The sequence below is a fragment of the Microcaecilia unicolor genome, chromosome 9, assembly GCF_901765095.1.
Source record: "Microcaecilia unicolor chromosome 9, aMicUni1.1, whole genome shotgun sequence".
Classification (NCBI taxonomy): Eukaryota; Metazoa; Chordata; class Amphibia; order Gymnophiona; family Siphonopidae; genus Microcaecilia; species Microcaecilia unicolor.
Genome location: NC_044039.1, coordinates 39,330,451 through 39,351,839, shown reverse-complemented (window position 1 = coordinate 39,351,839; position 21,389 = coordinate 39,330,451). Strand labels below are relative to the sequence as shown.

At 43.2% G+C, this 21,389-nt stretch overlaps 1 protein-coding gene across 1 annotated transcript in view; it reads right to left on the bottom strand.

Annotated features, from left to right (window-relative positions):
- ATP6V1E1 (ATPase H+ transporting V1 subunit E1) overlaps positions 1–20,022 on the bottom strand; it is a 33,989-nt gene extending 13,967 nt beyond the window's left edge. Inside the window, exons 1-5 of the mRNA XM_030214694.1 lie at positions 19,809–20,022; positions 14,249–14,314; positions 12,038–12,147; positions 9,780–9,846; positions 825–914 (exon numbers count right to left, since the gene is read on the bottom strand). Coding sequence (XP_030070554.1) covers positions 825–914; positions 9,780–9,846; positions 12,038–12,147; positions 14,249–14,314; positions 19,809–19,841 — 366 coding nt within the window. The 5' untranslated portion in view covers positions 19,842–20,022. The remainder of the gene's footprint in view (positions 1–824; positions 915–9,779; positions 9,847–12,037; positions 12,148–14,248; positions 14,315–19,808) is intronic.
- Between the last annotated feature and the right edge of the window lie 1,367 nt (positions 20,023–21,389).

Sequence of the window (21,389 nt, the reverse complement as noted above, 5' to 3'; positions counted from 1 at the left end):
GATTTACAGAAGCAATACATCAGCCTAAATGTAATGATACAAGACTGACCAGCAGCTACAGGCATAGCCACTGGCAGTCAGGTTTCAAATACTTCTACACATATTGCATATGGTTTTGTGCACTTCCTACAAGAAGTCAACATTCCACATGCCATGATGAGTCCCCAGAAGCAGACAGAACACAAGTAACATAATGCTTCTGACAACACCTCAGACAACTACATAACATTATTTGCAGTTGAACTAACTGCTACCTGCTTATTCCTAGTTAGAGGTTTAATGATGTGGTGCATGGAACCCTCCAACCCACCCCTCCTGAGAAAATCAGATACAGCCTCCCAAAAGAGGGGGTGAAGGGACAAATGACATAACAAATTCAAGCAAGGGGAATAAGCACATGCAATGCTTAATGAAACAGAAGGATAAAGCAAGAAATCAAGTACAAACTATAAGGAAAAAAATAAGCAATTTCATTTTTTTTTTCATTCTAAACCGCAAGCTTGAAAATGGAGCTGAAGATGTTGGGAATTAAATTAGTTAGCCACAGACTGCCATACAGAGAGCCCCTATTTCAACTCCCGGATAAGATCTTCTGGACCTCAGGGCAGCTGGGGTTGGGGAGAGAACCTGGTGGCCAAACAGAGAGGCCTGGAAGGAGCCATGGTAAAAGGCTCTTGGCCTCAGCTCTGAAGCTGCAATGACAAGCTAGAAAAGCTAGGGAGATGATGGCGGGGGTGGGCAAAACTCTTTGTGGTTATAAATTAAGGTGCACAGTGTCAGGACACTAAACCTAATGAAACAGTCCCAAGAATAAGTGTGGTCACCTGAAGAACAAGCCCATCCAGCAGGGCCTGGTACCTGGCAGCATCCTTTGTCACTTTAGCAAGCCTCAGTTTGGCTTCATTCAACAAATCCTACAAAATAAACATGTAGATGCGATTAGCATAAAAATAAGAGTAGTTCCAAAGATAAGATCTATCAACTTAGGTTCTCTCAAACATATTTTCAGTTGGTGATGGATAAAAAGCATCTCTGAAGATGACAGTAATGGTTTCTTACAGTTTAGAATCTCAACTGCAACTTCTACATATGAGCTTTAAGCCACGTCATGCTTTCAGAAGAGTGGTGCAATGGAGTAGAGAAACACATTATCCTCCTAGTCTTCCACATGTAGAAATTAGAGCTTACCTGTTAATTTTCTTTCCATTAGTCTCTCCAGCCCATTCTTGATGAGTGGACATTTCAGGGCAAGTATCCTTTTGACTGCAAACGGTGGGAAGCAAGTTGGCCACTGAGGGCCCCTCTGCTACCCAGGAACCCAAGGACACCATGGAGGGGGACAACCAGAAACCCCTTCTTGAGACAGAAGGCCTGGTGCAGCAAAAGAATAAACTCTGGAGCCACAACTGTGGTTTAATTCTATCTGGTCAGCACCGGGAGCAAATTCAGAAGTATGCACCACTGCAAGAGCCTCCAAGATGGTGGGACAGACTCTTCAGAGACTCTCAGTCAGCATTCATCCTGCCCGATTAAATGTCCATAACCACCCAAATCGACTTTCCGGAGCTGCCGGAGGCTCCTGAGACAAGGTCCCCTGGATTACCGGTGGCCAACTCTGCACAAACACGGCAAAGGCTGCTTAACTGGGAAAATGACAATGGCACACTGCACAAGCAGCACAACAGTGTGCCTTGAGAGTAAGCCACCATCATCATTCATCATGCTCAGCAAACTTGCTTCCCACCTCTTTGCAGCCAAAAATATACTCACCCTGAAAATGTCTATTTGTCAAGAATAGTCTGGAGAAATAAGGAAATCCTGGCTTACCTTAAACGCAGTGCTCATGGTGATAAAAGTGAGAAGGGCTAGTGGCCACATTCTCCGAAAGGAAAAAGGCCCTGTTCTATTGGGATCTAGTGCAATCATGCGAGGTATCCAGTATTAGTATAATATCCACAACATTGCAAAAAGCAAGTCCAAAGAGGTAGACTTATGCAGTCCCCTATGCTGCTCACATAAGAAATTCTCAAAGGCTGGAACATTATTTTACAAGCTTGGATATTCCTAGTCATTTACTTCCTTTTTCCACAGGATGTTGTGTAAAACATGGGGTTAAAATAAGAGAATCAGCTACTTCCCATTTCTTTCTTTAAAGACTGTGACAGGGCTAACCAAGCAGGAGCTCCATGAAAGGTGCCTGCACATAGCACTGTTTAGGAAAAGCCTATATTTCTCAGTATTAATATGAAATAATCAAACCTGAAGAAAAGTGTGTGTTTAGCTGCTTTAAATCCAAAGCCAAGGACTTTTCAAGTTTATCATAAAGATATCAAACTTTTAGTGCAAGTGACAACTGAGTAATGTAAATTTTTTTCTCATTCTAAACTCCCTTTTTTGGCTTTATTAACTAAACCAAGTCTTTGGCTTTATTAACTAAACCAAGTCTTCACGCTGGCCTAAAATACTGTTTGCATATTCCTTAGAGATAAAAACCCCTCACTGAATCATATCCACATCACCACGCAGTTTTTTCAAGTATCTCCTCTCCTGGGACCTTGGCATATCACCTTCATAAGAAAGCATCAATCAAAAGGCAAGCCACATGGCTAGTTGGTTTTAATCAAGGTCTCATGTGGACTAAATTTGTAAGACTCAGACAGCAGCAGTCTGCAGTGCAGGAAACGCAAGTTGTGCTCATACCAGGGAGGGAGAGAAGACAACTGCAGATGATGTGACATTATTAAAATTAACTTGGGGGGGTCACGTGATGCTCTAGAGAGAGGAAGACGTGGTCCCGCGTCCTCCTAGGCCCCGACTCCTAATGCCGCTTTAAAACGTTGGAAACATACCTAAAACGCATCTTCAAGTAAGAGGGAAATCTTATGGAAAGATTTCTGAGTACACCAAAAGCATCGATGGCGAGTAGAACCGGGAAAAAAGAAAAAGAAAAACCAAAGGCGTCAAGCAGCGCGGAAGATGGCCAGACGGCGCATGGAGGTGGCTCCTTCACGGAGGAGCAAATACGACAATTGACAGAAGTGGTGAGCACAACATTGGATCAAAAATTAGATAAACTTTGCTCAAAAATATCAAACCTGGAAGCGCAAGCAGTGGAGACGGTGCAGAGGCTGGGAGAACTTGAACATCGGGTGTCGGAAGTGGAAGACACGGCAGGCCCAGTAACACAGAAGCTGCAAAAGATGGCGACGGAGATTGAGCATTTACAAGCGAAAGTAGACGATCTTGAAAATCGATCACGACGTGGCAACCTTCGGATCGTAGGGCTTCCCGAGACGGTGACCGACAAGGTATTGCCTATAGTTTTAGAGAAGTGGCTGGCAGAAGAATTTGCCTTGTCGGATCACGCAGGGAAACTGTGTCTGGAGCGGGCCCATCGAATCGGCAGAAAGCAAGACGGGAAAATGGCCCCGCGAACAGTGATAATAAAAATACATAACTATGTACATAAGGACGAAATATTAAGAGGAGCGCGCCTCAAAAGGAATGAACTGAGATATGATGGGCATCAGATACGTATTTATCAGGACTATTTAATGGCCCTACAGGAGAAGCGCCGACGTTATACGCCACTCTGCCAGCAGCTGCACGAAGCACAAGTGCCTTTTATGTTGATATACCCAGCCATTTTAAAGGTGAAGACAGAAGGAAGATGGAAATCGTATGATAATTTCAAAGAGGCACAAAAACATGTTCAAGAACTAATACATATGGGTAAGACCGGCTCGCCAGAAGAGGAAGTTTGAAAAATGTCAAGGAAGATCAGGTCTCCTGAGGTACACACACGCTATGGGTATGATAAGACTACATAAGGAATATAGACAATGAATTCCAACAACACGCAGTGTAATTAACACACAAGGGAGATGGGGATGGAGGAGGCGGGGAACCCCACTAGCCCATAAGATATCATGGGTAAGGGACATGGGGAATTAAAAGAAACGGGGGGGGAAAGGGTTAGGCGGCAGGGGGGGAGGGGGGAAGGGGGAGAGAGGGACACATAGAGGAAATAAGACATATAGAGTGCGGTTGGCAATTGGGATACAGAGGCATTTGATAAGGGTTCAGGTGATGAAACAGCAGGGGATGAGGAATTGGCAGATGGCAGACATAACACGGATCCCTGGGGGGAGGCTGGGTCCCCTAGGGACAAGGAAAGCGAACAGGCTGGTACCTTTTTATAAGGAGAAAGTAGGTAATGAGTAAACGACTGAGTGGCGTTACACGGGTGATCTCGTGGAATGTGTGCGGGATAACATCCCCAGTAAAGCGAGCAAAAATTCTTAGTGCACTTAAACGGCATCGGGTGGACATAGCTTGTATTCAAGAGACCCGACTGTCCATGGGTGAGCTTCAGAAATTAAAACGACAGTGGGTAGGAGAGGTTTTTGGCTCCCCAGCAGTGGGTAGACGAGGCGGAGTAGCAATACTAATCCATAAAAATGCCATGGTACAGGCCAAGCTACTATTTGCAGATAATGAGGGAAGATACGTAGGGGTCCGTCTTAATCTTCAAGGGCAATCATATTTACTAGTAGCAGTATATGCCCCTCAAACTGGCGGGAGAAAATTTTTTGCAGAGCTTTTTGCGCAGTGCCAGAAACAGTGGGCAGATCCCATAATAATGGCTGGAGACATGAATCAGGTGTTGGATCCCATACTAGATAGATCGAGGAATCAACGGGATGGGGGGACTTCTGGGTCTGGGGTGCTTGATACATTATGTGACGGACTGGGTTTGGTGGACCCTTGGAGATTGCTGCATGAAGAAGAGCGGGATTACACGCACACTTCGAGGGCCCACGGAACCCAGTCTAGGATTGATTACATATTAGTGACATCTGGAGTGTTTAATCGAATTGTAGGTGCGGAAGTGGGCCCAGAGGAGCTCTCGGATCATGCTATAATTTGGGTAGATATTGAACCCCGGCCGTATTATCGTGGTTTGGGAGGCTGGAGATTCCCATCGTATTTACACTCCTCCACAGAGTTTACAGAATTCTTGGCCAAAAGATGGGAAGAATTCTTAAAAAATAATGAACAACATCTTAGTGCCCCAACACTGTTTTGGTCCACTGCTAAGGCAGTGATGCGTGGAGAGATAATTGCATATGTCTCCAGGAGAAATCGAATGATTGCACAAAGGATAGTAGAACTGGAAGGAAAGGTCAAAATAGCTAGGAAGAAACATGCAGAGACACACACCAGGGCTAATTTAGACTCCTTGATTGCAGCGAGGGTGGAGTTAAATAGTTTACTACAGGAAAGATATCATAAGGCAATGACCACACACAGATACAATCTCCGCCGCTATGGAGACGGACCGGGTGGTATGCTGGCGCGCCTGATAAAGGGTGTCCGCAGGCCATTACACAAATACGGACTCCCTCAGGTACACTCATATTGAATCCGGAAGGGATAGCAGACACTTTTCATAAGCATTTTGCCCGTCTGTATGCGGCGGAAGAAATGGGAGCAGAGGCACAGGATAAAATTGGGGGAAAAATAAGAAAGTATCTACAGTGGTTGAATATGCCCCAACTGACAGGAGAACAACTGAATACTTTAGAGTCTCCTTTGGGGGCCAAAGAGGTACTGAAGGCTATACAGGCATTAAAACTGTATTCAGCTCCAGGTCCCGACGGTTTCTCGGGTGAATTTTATAAATCCCTGAAACGGCAGATCGTGGGCCCCCTTATGAGTTTCTATGAAACAGTGATGAAAGAGGGGAAATTACCTAGATACGCTAATGAAGCGCTGATTAGTTTAATACCGAAGCCTGGACGAAGCTTAGATGATCCAGCAGCGTACAGACCCATATCTTTAATAAACGTCGACATTAAAATTCTGACCCGAGTTATGGCTGAGCGCTTGGCCCAGGTAATACCCTCCTTGATTAAAGGGGAACAGGTTGGCTTTGTCCGGGGCCGTCATTCGGTTATTAATGTGAGGAAACTTATAGCAGCAGTAGTGGAAGCTCCAGAAAGGGCACCCAAAGGTATAGCGATCAGTTTGGATGCAGAGCGTGCCTTTGACAGGGTAACATGGCCTTTCCTACAAGGAACACTGCGTTGGATTGGAGTGCAGGGTTGGTTTGCGGGAGTATTGGGGGCGCTTTATACAGATCCGAGAGCTCGACTGATAGTTAATGGGGTAAGAACGGATGAATTTCTGATAAGAAGAGGGACACGACAGGGATGCCCACTATCCCCATTGCTTTTTCTGTTGGTGTTAGAACCCCTTTTATGTAATATAAGGCAAAACCCTGGGATCAAAGGTGTGGAGGTAGGAGAAGAAGTACTTAAGCTCTTAGCATATGCAGATGATCTAATGCTGATGGTAGACAACCCACGGGACTCCATACAGAACTTGTTGAAGGAGGTACAGTGTTATGGAGATCTGTCAGGATTCCGCTTGAACCTGTCAAAATCAATGGCAATGGGGATGACAGAGGAAGCACAACAAAGTTGGGTAGGGCCATTCCCTTTCCAGTGGGCAGAGGGGAGATTGAAATATTTAGGGGTAGAAATTCCGGTTAAATTATCCACACTGTATAAGATAAATGTGAGACCCCTGTTAGCGGAGACTGGACGCCTACTGGGAATGTGGAGCGCTTGTCCGCTTTCCCTGTCGGGACGCATAGCTCTCTTTAACATGTTCATAGCCCCGAAATGGTTATATAAGTTCCAGGTATTGCCACTGCATCTGAGGGGAAGGGAGGAGAGGGAGTTGAAGGTCATGTTGAGGAAGTTTTTGTGGAACAACAAAAGACCCAGGTTGCCATTAGAAGTACTACATAAGCCTAAAACACATGGGGGAATGGGTCTACTGAGTATTAGATACCTCACTATTTCTTGCACTATGCGACATGTAAGGGATTGGCTGGTAGGTAGTCAACACTTCACGAACACGCAGTTGGAGGCTTCCTTGACACCTGGAGTACACCTGAGCTGCCAGCTGCACACCACCAAAAACGGGGTGGGAATCAAAACCCCCATGAACTGGTTTGTGCGTTCAGCTAGAGCAATGTGGAGATGGCTGTGTAAGAGACATGATTTTTCGGCAGCAGCAACACCATTTGTCTCCCTGAGGTTGAACCCGGACTTTCCAGCGGGAACAACAGATAAAGTATTTGTGCGCTGGAGACAGCTGGGAATTTTATATCTATATCAGCTGGTAGACGAAGAGGGGCAGCTTAAATCCATGGAGGATTTGAAGAGAGAGTACGGCATTGTGGATACAGACTTTTTTGGGTATGCACAAGTACAACATTATGCTCAGGCGCTGGGAGCATTCAACTTAAGCGAGGACGTGCAAGATGTGCTCTCAACAGCATTAACACTGGGATCACAAAATATAGTGCCCCTGCGCTTTCATCATCGCAATCTTCAAGACACCACACCAGATATAGATTACTGCAAACTTGCGACAAGTTGGTCCCGAGATCTGGGAACCGAGTTAACGGTAGAAGATCTTCAGGTCTTCTTGAGGGCAATTTTAAAGAGATCCATTTTTATACGACAGTGGGAACAGCAGTACAAGTTTGCCCTGCGCACCTATATAGCACCAAGTAGGGCGCAAAAAGCAGGTTTTGGCACTGGGACGTGCCCTAAATGCAGAATGGCAGAAGCGACCCTGGGCCATTTATTTTGGAAATGCCCAGATATCCAGAAATTCTGGATACAAATAATAACAGAATCGGGGCAGTACTGGAAACGAAAACTGTCGGCGGGACCCTTGTTGTTGTTTGATATATTTCAGTTGGGGCAACATATGCCATCGGGCATGATGGGATTTTTACAAAGAGTAACATTAGTTGGAAAACAAGTGATCCTCCTTAAATGGAGAGAAGAGCAGCCCCCTACGAGAGAATTATGGAGGACAAAGATGACTGAGCTAATGCACCAGGAGCTCTGTGGAGTAGTTTCAGTAACTAACCATGTAAAAGACCCTAATGTGTTTAAGCAAACATGGAGGAAATATTGGAACACGATGCATCCTGCTGTCCGCCGCCACATTCTTCAGAAGCTGACATATAGACAAGGGAGGCGGGAAGCATCTGAAGCAGAGTGAACGAGAAAGTGCCGTGGTCAACTGCATCTATATTTCAAGGAACGGGGAAGGGAGGGGGGGAGGGATTGTTTTTTGGGACAAAGGCGTTTTGATATGAAAGGTGGAGAGCTATAAGAAACAAAGCTCTCTACATTCGAGTGTAGCTTATACAGGTGCATGTACATAATACATAGTTAATAACGAACTTTATTGTTTGGAAGTTACATATAGGTGCTATATATAATGCTGTTCGATTTGGAAAGGAGATAGGGGGGTGGGAAAGGGTTTACAATACATAAAAGGGGGATAAATGGTGATGGAAAAATTGTTTTCTAGTAATAAGCACTGTGGTTTGCGGAATTATCAGAATAATGTTGTGAATGGTGCTTTATATGTTTTGTATATTTCATCAATAAAAATTATTGAAAATAAAATTAACTTGGGGAAAATCCACTGCTTATTTCTAGAATAAGCAGCATAAAATGTATTGTACTGTTTTGGGATCTTGCCAGGTACCTGTGACCTGAATTGGCCAATGTTGGAAACAGGATGCCGGGCTTGATGACCTTTGGTCTGTCCCAGTATGGCAATACTTATGTACTCTGCAAATTGTTGCAGAGAGTTTTATCTAAGAGCTAGGCTGGGTAAAGAATGGCTCACATTTAAAGAAAATACTGACAAAATGCGTTCAACGTATTGCTTTAAAACTTTGAGAAAATTACTTGTGGCTATTCCTCTTATTCATTTCTGAAACATCACTCTTTCCATGCCCATCCTAGTTTTACATTTCTGCTCTCATAACTACAGAACAGGGATAGAAAACTGCCACTCACGTGGCCACTTTAGCTACAACCATATCTCCACTGAATACAGGCAACTCATCAGTCTACTGTTACTATATGGTTAAAAAGATTTAACAGCTGTACTGCAGGAGGTCCCCTATAAGGGCCTAATGAACCCCACTGAGTTAAACCAAAAACGTAAGCCACAATTACAAATTTGGAATATTTTTACCAATGTTATTAAAAAGGCAATGCTTGGTTAAAATATCAGCTACAAAACACCAGCGCTGTAGTGGAGGTTAAAGCGTAATCATGCAATGTTTCTTTACCCTTTCAGAGAAGTGGTCTAGTACAGTGTTTCCCAAGTCCAGTCCTGGAGTACTGCTTGCCAGTCAGGTTTTCAGGATATCCACAATAAATATGCATTAACTTGATTTGTATACACTGCCTCCATTATATGCAAATCTTTCATGCACATTCATTGTGGGTATCGTGAAAACCTGACTGGCAGGGGGTAATCCAGGACCAGACTTGGGAAACACTGGTCTAGTGCTTAGAGCAATGGGATGAGACCAGGGAAGCCAGGATTCAAGTCCCACATCTGCCAATGACAATCTTTATGACCTTGGGCAGGCCATGTTGTCTACACTGCCTAAGCTACCCACTCAATTGTAACCTTCTTTGGGGCAGGGGCATTTGTACCCAAATACTTATCACAGTGTACAGTACTGTGCAGAAACAGTCACACTATAAAAACAATAAGCATTTTTCTTCCCTTCAAACAACTTAAATACTTTCAAAAACTACTACAAGTTGCTCACACACAGTGCTTTCTCATCAAAAGCTCAGTTACCAATTTTTAATTGCCCAGTATACTGAGGTATAAATTGGATTTTTTTTAATGAATCATAGAAGCTTTATACTCACTGAAATTAGATCATCCCTCGCCTTAAGGACCTTCAGTCTGGCCTGATTCATCAGGTTTGACATCTGACTGAAATTACAGACAAAAAAAAAACAAGAACAGAATTAGGTTCTGATGTTTACTTCATGGCTCATAACAGGAGAACATTATCTATTCAAATATTTCAATTTCCCTATCAGATCAATCTCCTTAGTCCATTTTCAATTGTACCCACATCAAGAAGCCAACATAAACAAAAATCATCTGCATTTCCTAGTTTTCTCTCCCTTCCCAACATCTAATGAGGAGGACAGGTACTGTAATAAACTGTGGCCAAGGGCAGGGTGCAACACTCTCAATGAAAGCATGGGCCTCCTTTAAGAGCTTATTTCTTGTGGAGAAGAAAGCAGCTTCAACACACACACAAACCGGCAAGGCATTGTTCCAGTCTCATTCACAGTCTCCACAAGTAAAGATCACAAATGTGTATCCCAATAGAACAGCTCATTTTGTGGGGCATTTTCGATATGACGTCCAAGTCCAACTCCAAAATTCAAGTAGGGAATTTAGCCATTTTCAAAACAGAAAAACGTCTTTTTCTTTTGAAAATGGCCACATGCAAGATGTTTTTGTGCTCTGTGCGTTTATCTTTTTGGTCCATGTTCGAAACAAAAAAAAAAATATCCAAGTCAAAAATGCACCAAATCAAGCCATTGGGATGTAGGAGCAGCCAGCATTCTTAGTAGACTGGTCACACAGACATTCCAGGAGAGCAATGGGGCACTCTAGGGGGCACTGCAGTGATCTTCAAATAAATGCTCCCAGGTACACATCTCGCTGTTGCTCCCTTATCTTGTCTGCTGAGCCCCCAAAACTCACTACTCCCAACTGTACACCACTATAATAGCCCTTATGGGTGAAGGGGCACCTATATGTTGGTGCAGTGGGTTTCTGGTGAGTTTTGGAGGGCTCACATTTTCCACCACAAGTGTAACAGGTACGGGGAGGTATGGGACTGGGTTCCACCTGTCTGCAATGAACTGCACCCACCACTAGACTACTCCACAGACCTGAATGCTGCTTTAATGGACCCAAGTATAACATCTGAGGCTGGCAAGTAATGCTTTTAATCACATTTTTTGGGGGTGGGAAGGGCACTGTTGTGGCTTTTTCATTAATAAATCAGGCCAACTTATATCCCTGGATGTTTTTTTTTTGTTTGTTTTGTTCCATTGTGGCAGAGTGGAGGAGTGGCCTAGTGGTTAGGGTGGTGGACTCTGGTCCTGGGGAACTGAGTTCAATTCCCACCTCAGGCACAGGCAGCTCCTTGTGACTCTGGGCAAGTCACTTAACCCTCCATTGCCCCAGGTACAAATAAGTACCTGTATATGTAAGCCGCATTGAGCCTGCCATGAGTGGGAAAGTGCGGGGTATAAATGTAACAAAAAAAAAAATGCCCAAGTGTTAGGAACACCCAGATCCCGCCCTTAACATGCCCATTTTCCTTGTGATTTAAACGAGTTTCTGATGGACTTCATAGAAAAACGTCTAAAAATTGGTTTTGAAAATACCAATTTACTACTACTACTACTACTATTTAACATTTCTAGAGCGCTACAAAGTGTACGCAGCATTGTACAAACACAGAAGAAAGACAGTCCCTGCTCAAAGAGCTTACAATCTAAATAGACAAAAAGTAAAGCATTTAATATTTAAGCAGTCAAGCACAAGAGAACAGTCACAGAAGGACTGAAGATTTTTGTGAGAAAAACATCCAAATGAAGATTTATGCCACTTTTTGGACGTTTTTCTCTTTTGAAAATGAGCCCCCTTGTCTACCAGTGCTGAGGAATTACCATATGTTCTCCTCAGATAGAATCATGAATGACTGTAGCACTTTTCTCTGCTTCAAGAAGCCTCGGGCAACATTCACAAAGATGCAATTGGTTATAGTGTTGTAAACCACTTAGATACATTTTTGACACGTGGTATAATCTTCCATTATGTTTTGAAAACCAATGGTTTGTGGTTTATTGAACTTTCCCAGAAGTGACAAATCCGTTTACAATATAAAAAAAAAAATCAGTAGAGATGTCTTAAAAAAGGATAACAAACATACAATGAAGATCAGCTATAGTAACAAACTATAGGCAAGGACAAACTGCATATCAGGATTCCGCTGGGTCAAACCACTAGAAAGTTCTTTAGTATAAATGCACTTTTGTTCAAAGGTGGCACTGTGACAGACTGGGGAGGCCGCCAGCTCAATCATTTTACTTACATTTTTTTCTGCTGTTCTATTTGTTTCTCCTTCTTCTCGTAATACTCCATGATCTTCAGTCTCTGAGTCTGAACAAGGCGACCTTTCTCAATGTTAAACTCTTCTTCTGCCTACAGAGAAATACATTTTCAGAAGGTGGTTGGATATAGGTCCTGATGAACTGAAAGAAAACTCCTCAGAACTGGCTTTTTGAAAGTAACAAAAATGTTACATGTTTTAAAGCAACCCAGATTGACACTGTCTTAATCTTCTATCTTATCAGGATGTTGTGCACTTGCCTCTCCCCTTCTCTCATTCTTGATGTACTGCATCTTAGGGTCCTAATTCACTATGCCAACCACCACCCTCCCCATCTAAACTGAGCGGAAACCAGTTTATAAGTGACAGATCACTTCCATCACTTCCTTTTAAAGTGAACTCCAACTGAAGCTGAACTCCATAAGTAATTCACTTATACTAGGCATGATATAAAGTTTCAAGACCACACAGGTCCTAGGTGGTCTTCAAGATTCAGTTATACCATGCTGATTCAATCACACGGTATCAAGATCTGCAAAGAATGTAGTTTTCTCCGGGACTCACAAGGCTATCAAAACATCGATTGTAAGTAATTGTTTCTAGGGCCAATAATGGAAGCACATTTGATAAAAGAAATCAGGCAGGACGTGAAAGCCATGTTTACACAAAAGATTTTCTAGTGCTTTTCAACTTTGACCCAACTGAAAAGGGCTTCACTCTATGCCTTTCAACAAGGGAGGTGCCAGGCCCATGTTCCACATTGCCTGCAAGCTTGGCCCCACGTGGTAATTTTTATAGAAGTTATTTAGGAAACGTCAAAAGCAGTTATGAGGGGGGAGGTAATCTCCTACATCTGTGCCCGGGCAAAAAGGTTAGCACAGGGTATCGTCCAGCTGGAGCATAAATTTAAGACAGCAAAACGTAAACATCTAGCAGCCCCCTCACTTAGGAGTTGGGAAGAGATGGTGTCGACGCTTGCGGCATTGAATTCTCTCATCCACGAGCGCACTAAAAAACAGCTTTTTCACCGATCATTCACCTTCCATAGATCTGGCAATAAATCAGGGAAATTATTGGCAAGAATAGCAAGGAATTGGGGGGGGGGGGGTAATAGGTTCCTCCCATCTTTGGTAAAGCCAGATGGCTCGCGCGAAGCCCAGCCTGAGGGGATAGTACAGATTCTACATGATTTCTATGCATCCCTTTATAGCAACCCAGGCGAGCGGAGTTTCTGCATGCTGCCACACAGGCAATCCATGTTTATGTTTCCTAAACCAGCTAAAATCTGGGATACTGCAGAAGCAACACTAACAGTTTCCAAATTGTTATCACATAACCATTAAACCTTCAGCCAGAATCAGGGTCCATGCACACTTGGTTCCAAAGACCAATGTCATTATAGTATCTGGCCATTAAAATGGTGAGGGAAGGGAAGTGAGAAATGAGAGAAAACGAACTTAAAATTTTGATATTATCCTTCTTGTTGTACTGTTACCTGTTTTAATAAAAATATATTTCAGAAAAAAAAATAGTGAGCAACAAGGCCAGCTCAATGGCTCAGTAGCAAATGCTACAACTACCATTGCCAAGTCTCCCACTTTTGCAGGTCATCTCCTACACTCTCACCAGGTAGCCGGGATCTCCTGCTGAACAGACCCCTTTCCACTGACAGCAGGAAATGCCTTCATAAAATGCCATCTCCTGCTGCTGCTGCTGGAAAGGAAGGCTACTTCTAATGCCCTGGCCGGGAACGGGCATGTGCCGGGGTAGAGCTGTGGGTGGGGATGAGCGGACCTGTGGACAGGCCCTAAATCTTCTGCTTGAAAGGTCGGCTCCCTTGGCAGCTCTGCAAAGGCAGCTGCATTCAGTTCTCGAGTCAGGCAGGAAGGAAGCCATGTTGCTCTTATTCCTGGAGAGCTCTGGTCTCAGCTACTGCTCAGTGATGAGGGCAAACTTTAGAGTTCAGTTAGCCAGGTGCCAGATGGAACATCTGACCAAGAACTGTCACTGAACTGACTGGGCCGAGTTGAGAGGGGACTATAAAAATAGGGAAATATTTCCCAACTGAAAATTAAAGTTGATGGCAACATAGCCCACTAAAGACTAGTCCCAACTGAGGCAGAAGGTCAAAGAAGCTTGAAAAAACTATCAGACCCAAGTACTCAACTAGAGATGGGTTTTTGTTTTTTTTACCTTGGCATCAATTTCTTCTGCCTTCTCATTTGCTTCTTGTTCAATGAAAGCCATCATATGCTTGATCTGAGGAAAAGCAAACAGAGAAGTTACTTTGCAAGTCTCCAAGCAAGAGTCATGGTTTCTCACCTAGATTCATATGTCCTCACTCCAATGATGCAGCTTCTCTTCACTCCCACTAGAGCAGGAGGGAGAGTATTTCCAGAAATGTTAGGAAACATGGATGGGAAGGGGTACTACTACTACTACTTAGCATTTCTATAGCGCTGCCAGGGTTACGCAGCGCTGTACAAGTTTAAACATGGGGAAGGACAGTCCCTGCTCAAGAGAGCTTACAATCTAAAGGTAACAAACTATGTAGTCAGTGTAGGTATCATGAATGGGGAAGGTGGTTAGGATGGGAAGGGGTAATGATCATACATTAAGAATATCTGCTTTATTGCACAACCTTCTTCCCCTCCCTCCACAAAAAAATATATCAGGGGTGCTAATTAGAACTGAAGTAGGAAAAACAGAGCAGAAAGGGACATCTCCATGGGTGGCTGTATACACCACTGACAAGATATAGATCAGTTGTTATGACCTTGAAAATTACAGCCTAAAGAAAGAATTTAAAAAATGGACTTGTCATTTTACATATCTTCCTGTCCATCCAACACAACAGTCTTTTTTAGGAAGGAAGCAAGCAAAACCAACATATTAATTACAAATGAAAGCAGTCAAGCTAAACTTGCAACTGTCAAACAAAAATAGGCTGGATCTCAAAGTTACTGGTGCATTCTGAGCACACATAAGGAATTTATCACTTCACAGTACTGCAGTGTAAGGACTTCGGTTAAGGCATGAACTCACCAAGAAAACTGCACTGTGGAGGTTACCTTGAAAGAAGAGTAAAACATTTTAAAGGGAAAAGAAAGGATGCAAAGCTTAGACTTTGGACAGGATGGGAATGCTGGCGAACTTCAGATTCCAGACTATCTATGAATGTGTATTCATACATTCAACACAATAACGTTCAGTTTAAAGAGAAAAAGTGACTAATACATAAAAGGATTGTAAAATGACACTTAGAAATCCTTGCAGCTAATTTATCCCTGGATCTTTACTAGGAACTGGGGATTCTCCTTCCCACTCTGGACTGTTTCAAAGGATTAGGACAGAAACAATGCTGAAAACCAGGAGGGGAATCAAGAATGGACACCTAAACCGGTTTAATAAGATTTGGGACAAATATAAAAGTTGGAGAATACAAGCAGGAATTGACTTAGATGCCCCACAATTGGTGGTGCCAGCAATGTGAAAACTATGACTACTCAAGAACTGGCTCTCGAAAGTAATAAAGGATATAGAGTCAACATATTCAGGAGAACTATTGGATATGAAGGGGGGGAAGTAAAATTTGGGAATTTTGTAGGTAAGATATGGCAAATATGTATGTTAAACTTATACCAAAAATAAAGTTAAAAAAAAAAATAAAACCAGGAGGGGAGTCTTCCCTCATCAAGAGATCCCTTTGAATTGTTTCCAGTTCAAAAATGTCCTCAAAGTTTTATGTACGTGTATGATCAAATGCCAGTTCTATGAAAATATTTTCTTTCAACCTGACAAGTTCTCCTTTTCTTGCTGGTCACACCTAAAGTTAGGCACCTAATTGTTGATTTACACTAGCAATTCTATATTGGATTAGGCACATAAAAAATTGCGGTTAGAAAAATTACAAGAGGACCTTATGAGACTGGGAGACTGGGCGTCTAAATGGCAGATGACGTTTAATGTGAGCAAGTGCAAAGTGATGCATGTGGGAAAGAGAACCTGAATTATAGCTATGTCATGCAAGTTTCCACATTAGGAATCACGGACCAAGAAAGGGATCTAGGTGTCGTCGTTGATGATACGTTGAAACCTTCTGCTTAGTGTGCTGCTGCGGCTAAGAAAGCAAATAGAATGTTAGGTATTATTAGGAAAGGAATTGAAAACAAAAATGAGGATGTTATAATGCCTTTGTATTGGTCCATGGTGCGACCGCGCCTCAAATATTGTGTTCAATTCTGGTCACGGCATCTCAAAAAATATATAGTGGAATTAGAAAAGGTACAGAGAAGGGCGACTAAAATGATAAAGGGGATGAGACGACTTCCCTATGAGGAAAGGCTAAAGCGGCTAGGGCTCTTCAGGTTGGAGAAAAGGCGGCTGAGGGGAGATATGATAGAGGTCTATAAAATAATGAGTGGAGTTGAACGGGTTGATGTGAAGCGTCTGTTTACGCTTTCCAAAAATACTAGGACTAGGGGGCATGCGATGAAGCTACAATATAGTAAATTTAAAACGAATCGGAGAAACTTTTTCTTCACTAAACGTGTAATTAAACTCTGGAATTCATTGCCAGAGAATGTGGTAAAGGCGGTTAGCTTAGCGGAGTTTAAAAAAGGTTTGGACGGCTTCCTAAAGGAAAAGTTCATAGACCATTATTAAATGGACTTGGGGAAAATCCATTATTTCTGGGATAAGCAGTGTTTAACAACTTGTCTGTATTTCGTTAACTATGACTGCAGCAAGAAAAATATTGAAATAAGGAAGTGAGACGAGGCTATTTTTTTTTCCATCCCCTGGGTGTGGAAAAAAAAATGTACCACCCCTATCTTCTATGTCTCATTTGCTGACGAGATTCTTCAATGAAAATGCCAAAGTAACAACATCAGATTTTGACAGTCTTTTCTCCAGAAATACTCTTATTTATTACGAGTTACTGTAAAATGGCTTCTGATCTTAAATACAAGACACAGTTCTGGATAACCTTTCACTGCTGTCGGAGCTACCTTTGGATATTAGCAATGATATTTATGTTATAGAAAGCAAAAAGGATATGGGAAGAGTTCAGTCAATTAAAATGCTTAACCAGCTGACGCTACCTATTTTCGTGCCTAGGTATACGACTATCAAAGCTTTCTGGAACTGAAAGTAGGAATGTACAGAACTGGAAGTCCTATTAAACACAAAGAGGGGCCAGCAACGCTCAGCATATTCAGTGGGCCTTTTACAAAGTTTGTGCTAGCGTTTTTAGCTCACATTAAAAATAAGTGTGTGCTAAATGCTAGAGATGCCTATTTTTTATTTATTTGCACATTTATATCCCACTTTTTTCCACAAGTATGCAGACTCAAAGTGGCTTACAATGTACTGATAAGGCTAAAGCCAGACCAGTTGTTTTACAATTACATGAATTAGGATAGAAGGAACAGTGTAAGAAGAAATAGAGAAAGGATAAGAGAGTCCAAAAAAGGGCTATGGACATTTTATTAGGAAGGACTGTAGGTATTATCTGGAAAGTCTGAAATGAGCATTCAGAGATAGGCTGGTCATTGTTATATTCCAGATGCTGAGATGGTTCAGAGTTGCTTGTACAACTGTCAGCAAGGCAATCCATGATGGGGAGCAGGTGTAATACCCATCCAGACCAGGAGAAATAAGCATGCCTCGATAAGAACCTATATATTCATATGGGCGTCTCTAGCATTTAGCGTGCACTAAAAACATCACCACAACTTTAGAAAAGATCCCCTCAGTTCTGTAATCTCTTCATTTTGATGAGGGAAAGGGAAGGGATTTTTTTTTTATTTAGTTCACACCATTTTCAATTATTTGTTATGTATTCCGTATTATCAAGACATTCTAAGCGGAGTACAATAAACATGCATAATAAATTGTAGCTCAAGGCAATTTACATTTAAGTACAATAAGTATTTTTCCTTTCCTTTGAGGGCCTACAATGTACGGGTTGTAACTAAGGAATGGAGGGTTTTGTGACTTGCCCAAGATCACAAGGAATTACAGTGGGATCTGAAACCAGGTTTCCCTGGTTCTCTACCTGCTGTTCTAATCATCAGACTACTTCTCCGCTCCATATGCAGGTATACATGCATCAAATATCTTGTAATATCTGTCACTACCAATACATTTATTAGTGATGAATATCTATTCTGGAATGTTGAACTGACTCATGTGTGTACAAGCACACTTTACTAACACAGGGCCCCGTTTACTAAGCCGCACTGTAGGCGCGCCAACTTTTTAGCATGCGCCAACGAGACACCCATTATATTCCTATGGGTATCTCTATCGTTAGCATGCGCTAAAACGTTAGTGTGCCTACAGCACGGCTTAGTAAACAGGGCCCACAATGAACTAAGGAATGGATTTTTAATAAATACATTATTTTCAATTGTTTTAAAGTTCCTGGTTTTCTCCATGCGACTACCCTGCTTTTTAAATCTATTTGTGATAAAATATTAAGTTACAGGACATTCATTCTCTAGGAGATCTGAATGCCAAACTAAAATTTAGGAAAGTAAATCTGCTATTTACACTGACTGCAAATGCCTGGTTTATCTTCTAGCTGAAGCTCCTAGCTCCAACCTGAACAAGCTGCTTTTACTGCCTGCAATTAGAACCTCTCACACCAGACTCAACTAGATTCACACAGTCCATATCACCTTGCACCATCCCAAATCCAGATCCGAGCAGATGTGCAAGAAGAGGACTGTTTACTATCAACAAGACCAATGTGTCCTCTACCTAGGAAAATAACATATACAGAAACCAAAGTTTCTGAAAGAAGGACTGTACATTTCCAGTGGAACAGAAGTAAAGCAAGGCTCTTATTAAAGAGAATAAACAAACCTTAGTAAGAAAGACATCTATTTTGTATGGTGTAATCAAAGTTAAGCTCAACAAGAACATTACCGTCCTTAAACAATTGATGAAGCCCACATTCCATGTTGATATTAATACTATCAACTTCCCCAAGTCACTGTCCTCATAGAGAAACTGTACAAACCACACTTTCCGTAAGATACTCCATTTTTTTTAATCATTTCTGTGGACAGGGGCTCAGGCTGCACATCAGTGTTGGGGTTGTTACATTCCAAACACAGCAGGATGCAACAGCTCTGCTTCCTGAGAATGACCATAAAGTACATCTAGAACTTAATGGCATCAAAGTAGACATGGGAAAGATATAAAAACCTGATCCATTTTATATGGCACATAAATCACAATGTTGTTACCAGTGTGCTACCTGGAAAAATACAATGTTAAACCATAGAACGTAAATCCCCTCTGATGCCGGTCTATATACAGATCAGGTATTTTTTCACCCTCCAAAGTCCTCATAGATCAGAATGAAAATCCCAGCTGCACCTTTCAAGCCTACGGATGCTAGAGTTCACAAGCTCGTCTACTCTTAGGGGTTCATTCTCTAAACTCTCCCACGACAACCTCATTCATCTGCCCCTGGGTTTTTAAGCGGCTAATAGACCCCTTCCGTGTTATAGCAACAAGCTGATACGGCATCCTAAATACCGAAAACACAGGAGCCGCCACAAAATCTCCCCCCTCCCCCCACGAAGCACAGCTCCTTTCCCACCCTCCGCCAGTAATTCGCCCGATGATAGCTAAAACAGCAAACGCCGCCGTCGCTGACCCCTCTCCCATCCGATCGGTCCCCGGAGTCCAGCAGGCGTGGGGGATGGTGGGCGAATCATCAGTACCATTATTGGTATACCTGCTTCTGGACATCAGCGTCGCTGAGGGCCATGATGCCGGCAGTATGGAGGGCCTAAACGGCTGAGAAGAAGAGAGAAGGGAAGCGAGTGCAAGTGCAGAAGCTCGGACAGCGAACTCTCCTTTCCCGGTTTCTGCGGCAACTACGTTCACTGGATTCAGAGAAACAGCAGGAGTCAGCTGATCACCTCGTACGAAACTATTGCGACGAGCTCATTTCCACATCACGTGACGTGACCCTTCGTCTTCTCGGTCACCTAGGAGACGCAGAACGTCGGCCGCCGGATGTACGCGTGCACGTGCACTGCAGTGGGTTTCGGTTGAGTTGACTAACTTGACTTTGGTTTTGCCCTCCGCTTCAAAAGGCAGCGTGTGTCTTCCCTACAATACCAATATTATTTCACACAGGGTTAAATGATTAGATGCTGATAAACTCCTTGTTCTATTAATGACATAGGGGTCTTTTACTAAAGCTTAGCTCGAGTTATCTGCAGCAGGGCCTATTGGAATAAAATGGGCCCTGCTACAGATGACTCAATCTAAGCTTTAGTAAAAGACACCCCCCCCCCCCCCCCCGTAGATAGGAAGTGCTTGAGTGGTAATAAACTGCAGGGCAGAGACCTCTCTGCCATTTGGTGTCAAATAGCTACTTACTACTACTACTACTATTTAACATTTCTAAAGCGCTACTAGGGTTACGCAGCACTGTACAATTTAACACAGAAGGACAGTCCCTGCTCAAAGAGCTTACAATCTAATGGACAAATGTACAGTCAGTCAAGTAGGGGTAGTCAAATTGGGGCAGTCTAGATTTATTGAAAGGTATAAAGGTTAGGTGCAGAAAGCAACATTGAAGAGGTGGGCTTTGAGCAATGATTTGAAGATGGGTAGGGAGGGGGGCTTGGCGTAGGGGCTCAAGAAGTTTGTTCCAGGCATAGGGTGAGGTGAGGCAGAATGGGCGGAGCCTGGAGTTGGCGGTGGTGGAGAAGGGTACTGAGAGGAGGGATTTGTCCTGTGAGCGGAGGTTTCAGGTGGGAACGTAAGGGGAGATGAGGGTAGAGAGGTAATGAGGGGCTGCAGACTGAGTGCATTTGTAGGTAAGAAGGAGAAGTTTGAACTGTATGCGGCAGGGGCGTAGCTACAGGTGGGCCTGGGTGGGCCTAGGCCCACCCAATCTCAGCTCAGGCCCACCCTGTCTCAGCCTCTGCACCAATCAGGTGCTTTATAAAATGATTACCCTGCACACACGCACAGCCGCAGAACACTTGTTTGCTGCTGTTTGGGCTGCTCAGAAGTCGAGTTGTGATTCGGGGGGGGGGGGGGGAGTTTTGGAGCTCTGGCACTGCTTTTTGGTTTTTTTTTTTTAACTTAGCTGCTGCTCCCTCCTCCCTCCTCTGCTGTGCTGCTGGAGAAAAGGAATGCAGCAAAATCGGCCGGCGGGGGGGAGGGGGGGGGGAAGTTATTTGTTTGGAGCTCCAGCACTGCTTTTTTAAACTTAGCAGCTGCCCCCCTCTCCTCATGCTGTGCCATGCTGCTGAAGAAATTTGGACACTCATCAGCCCCAGACGTGGGGTGGGGGGAG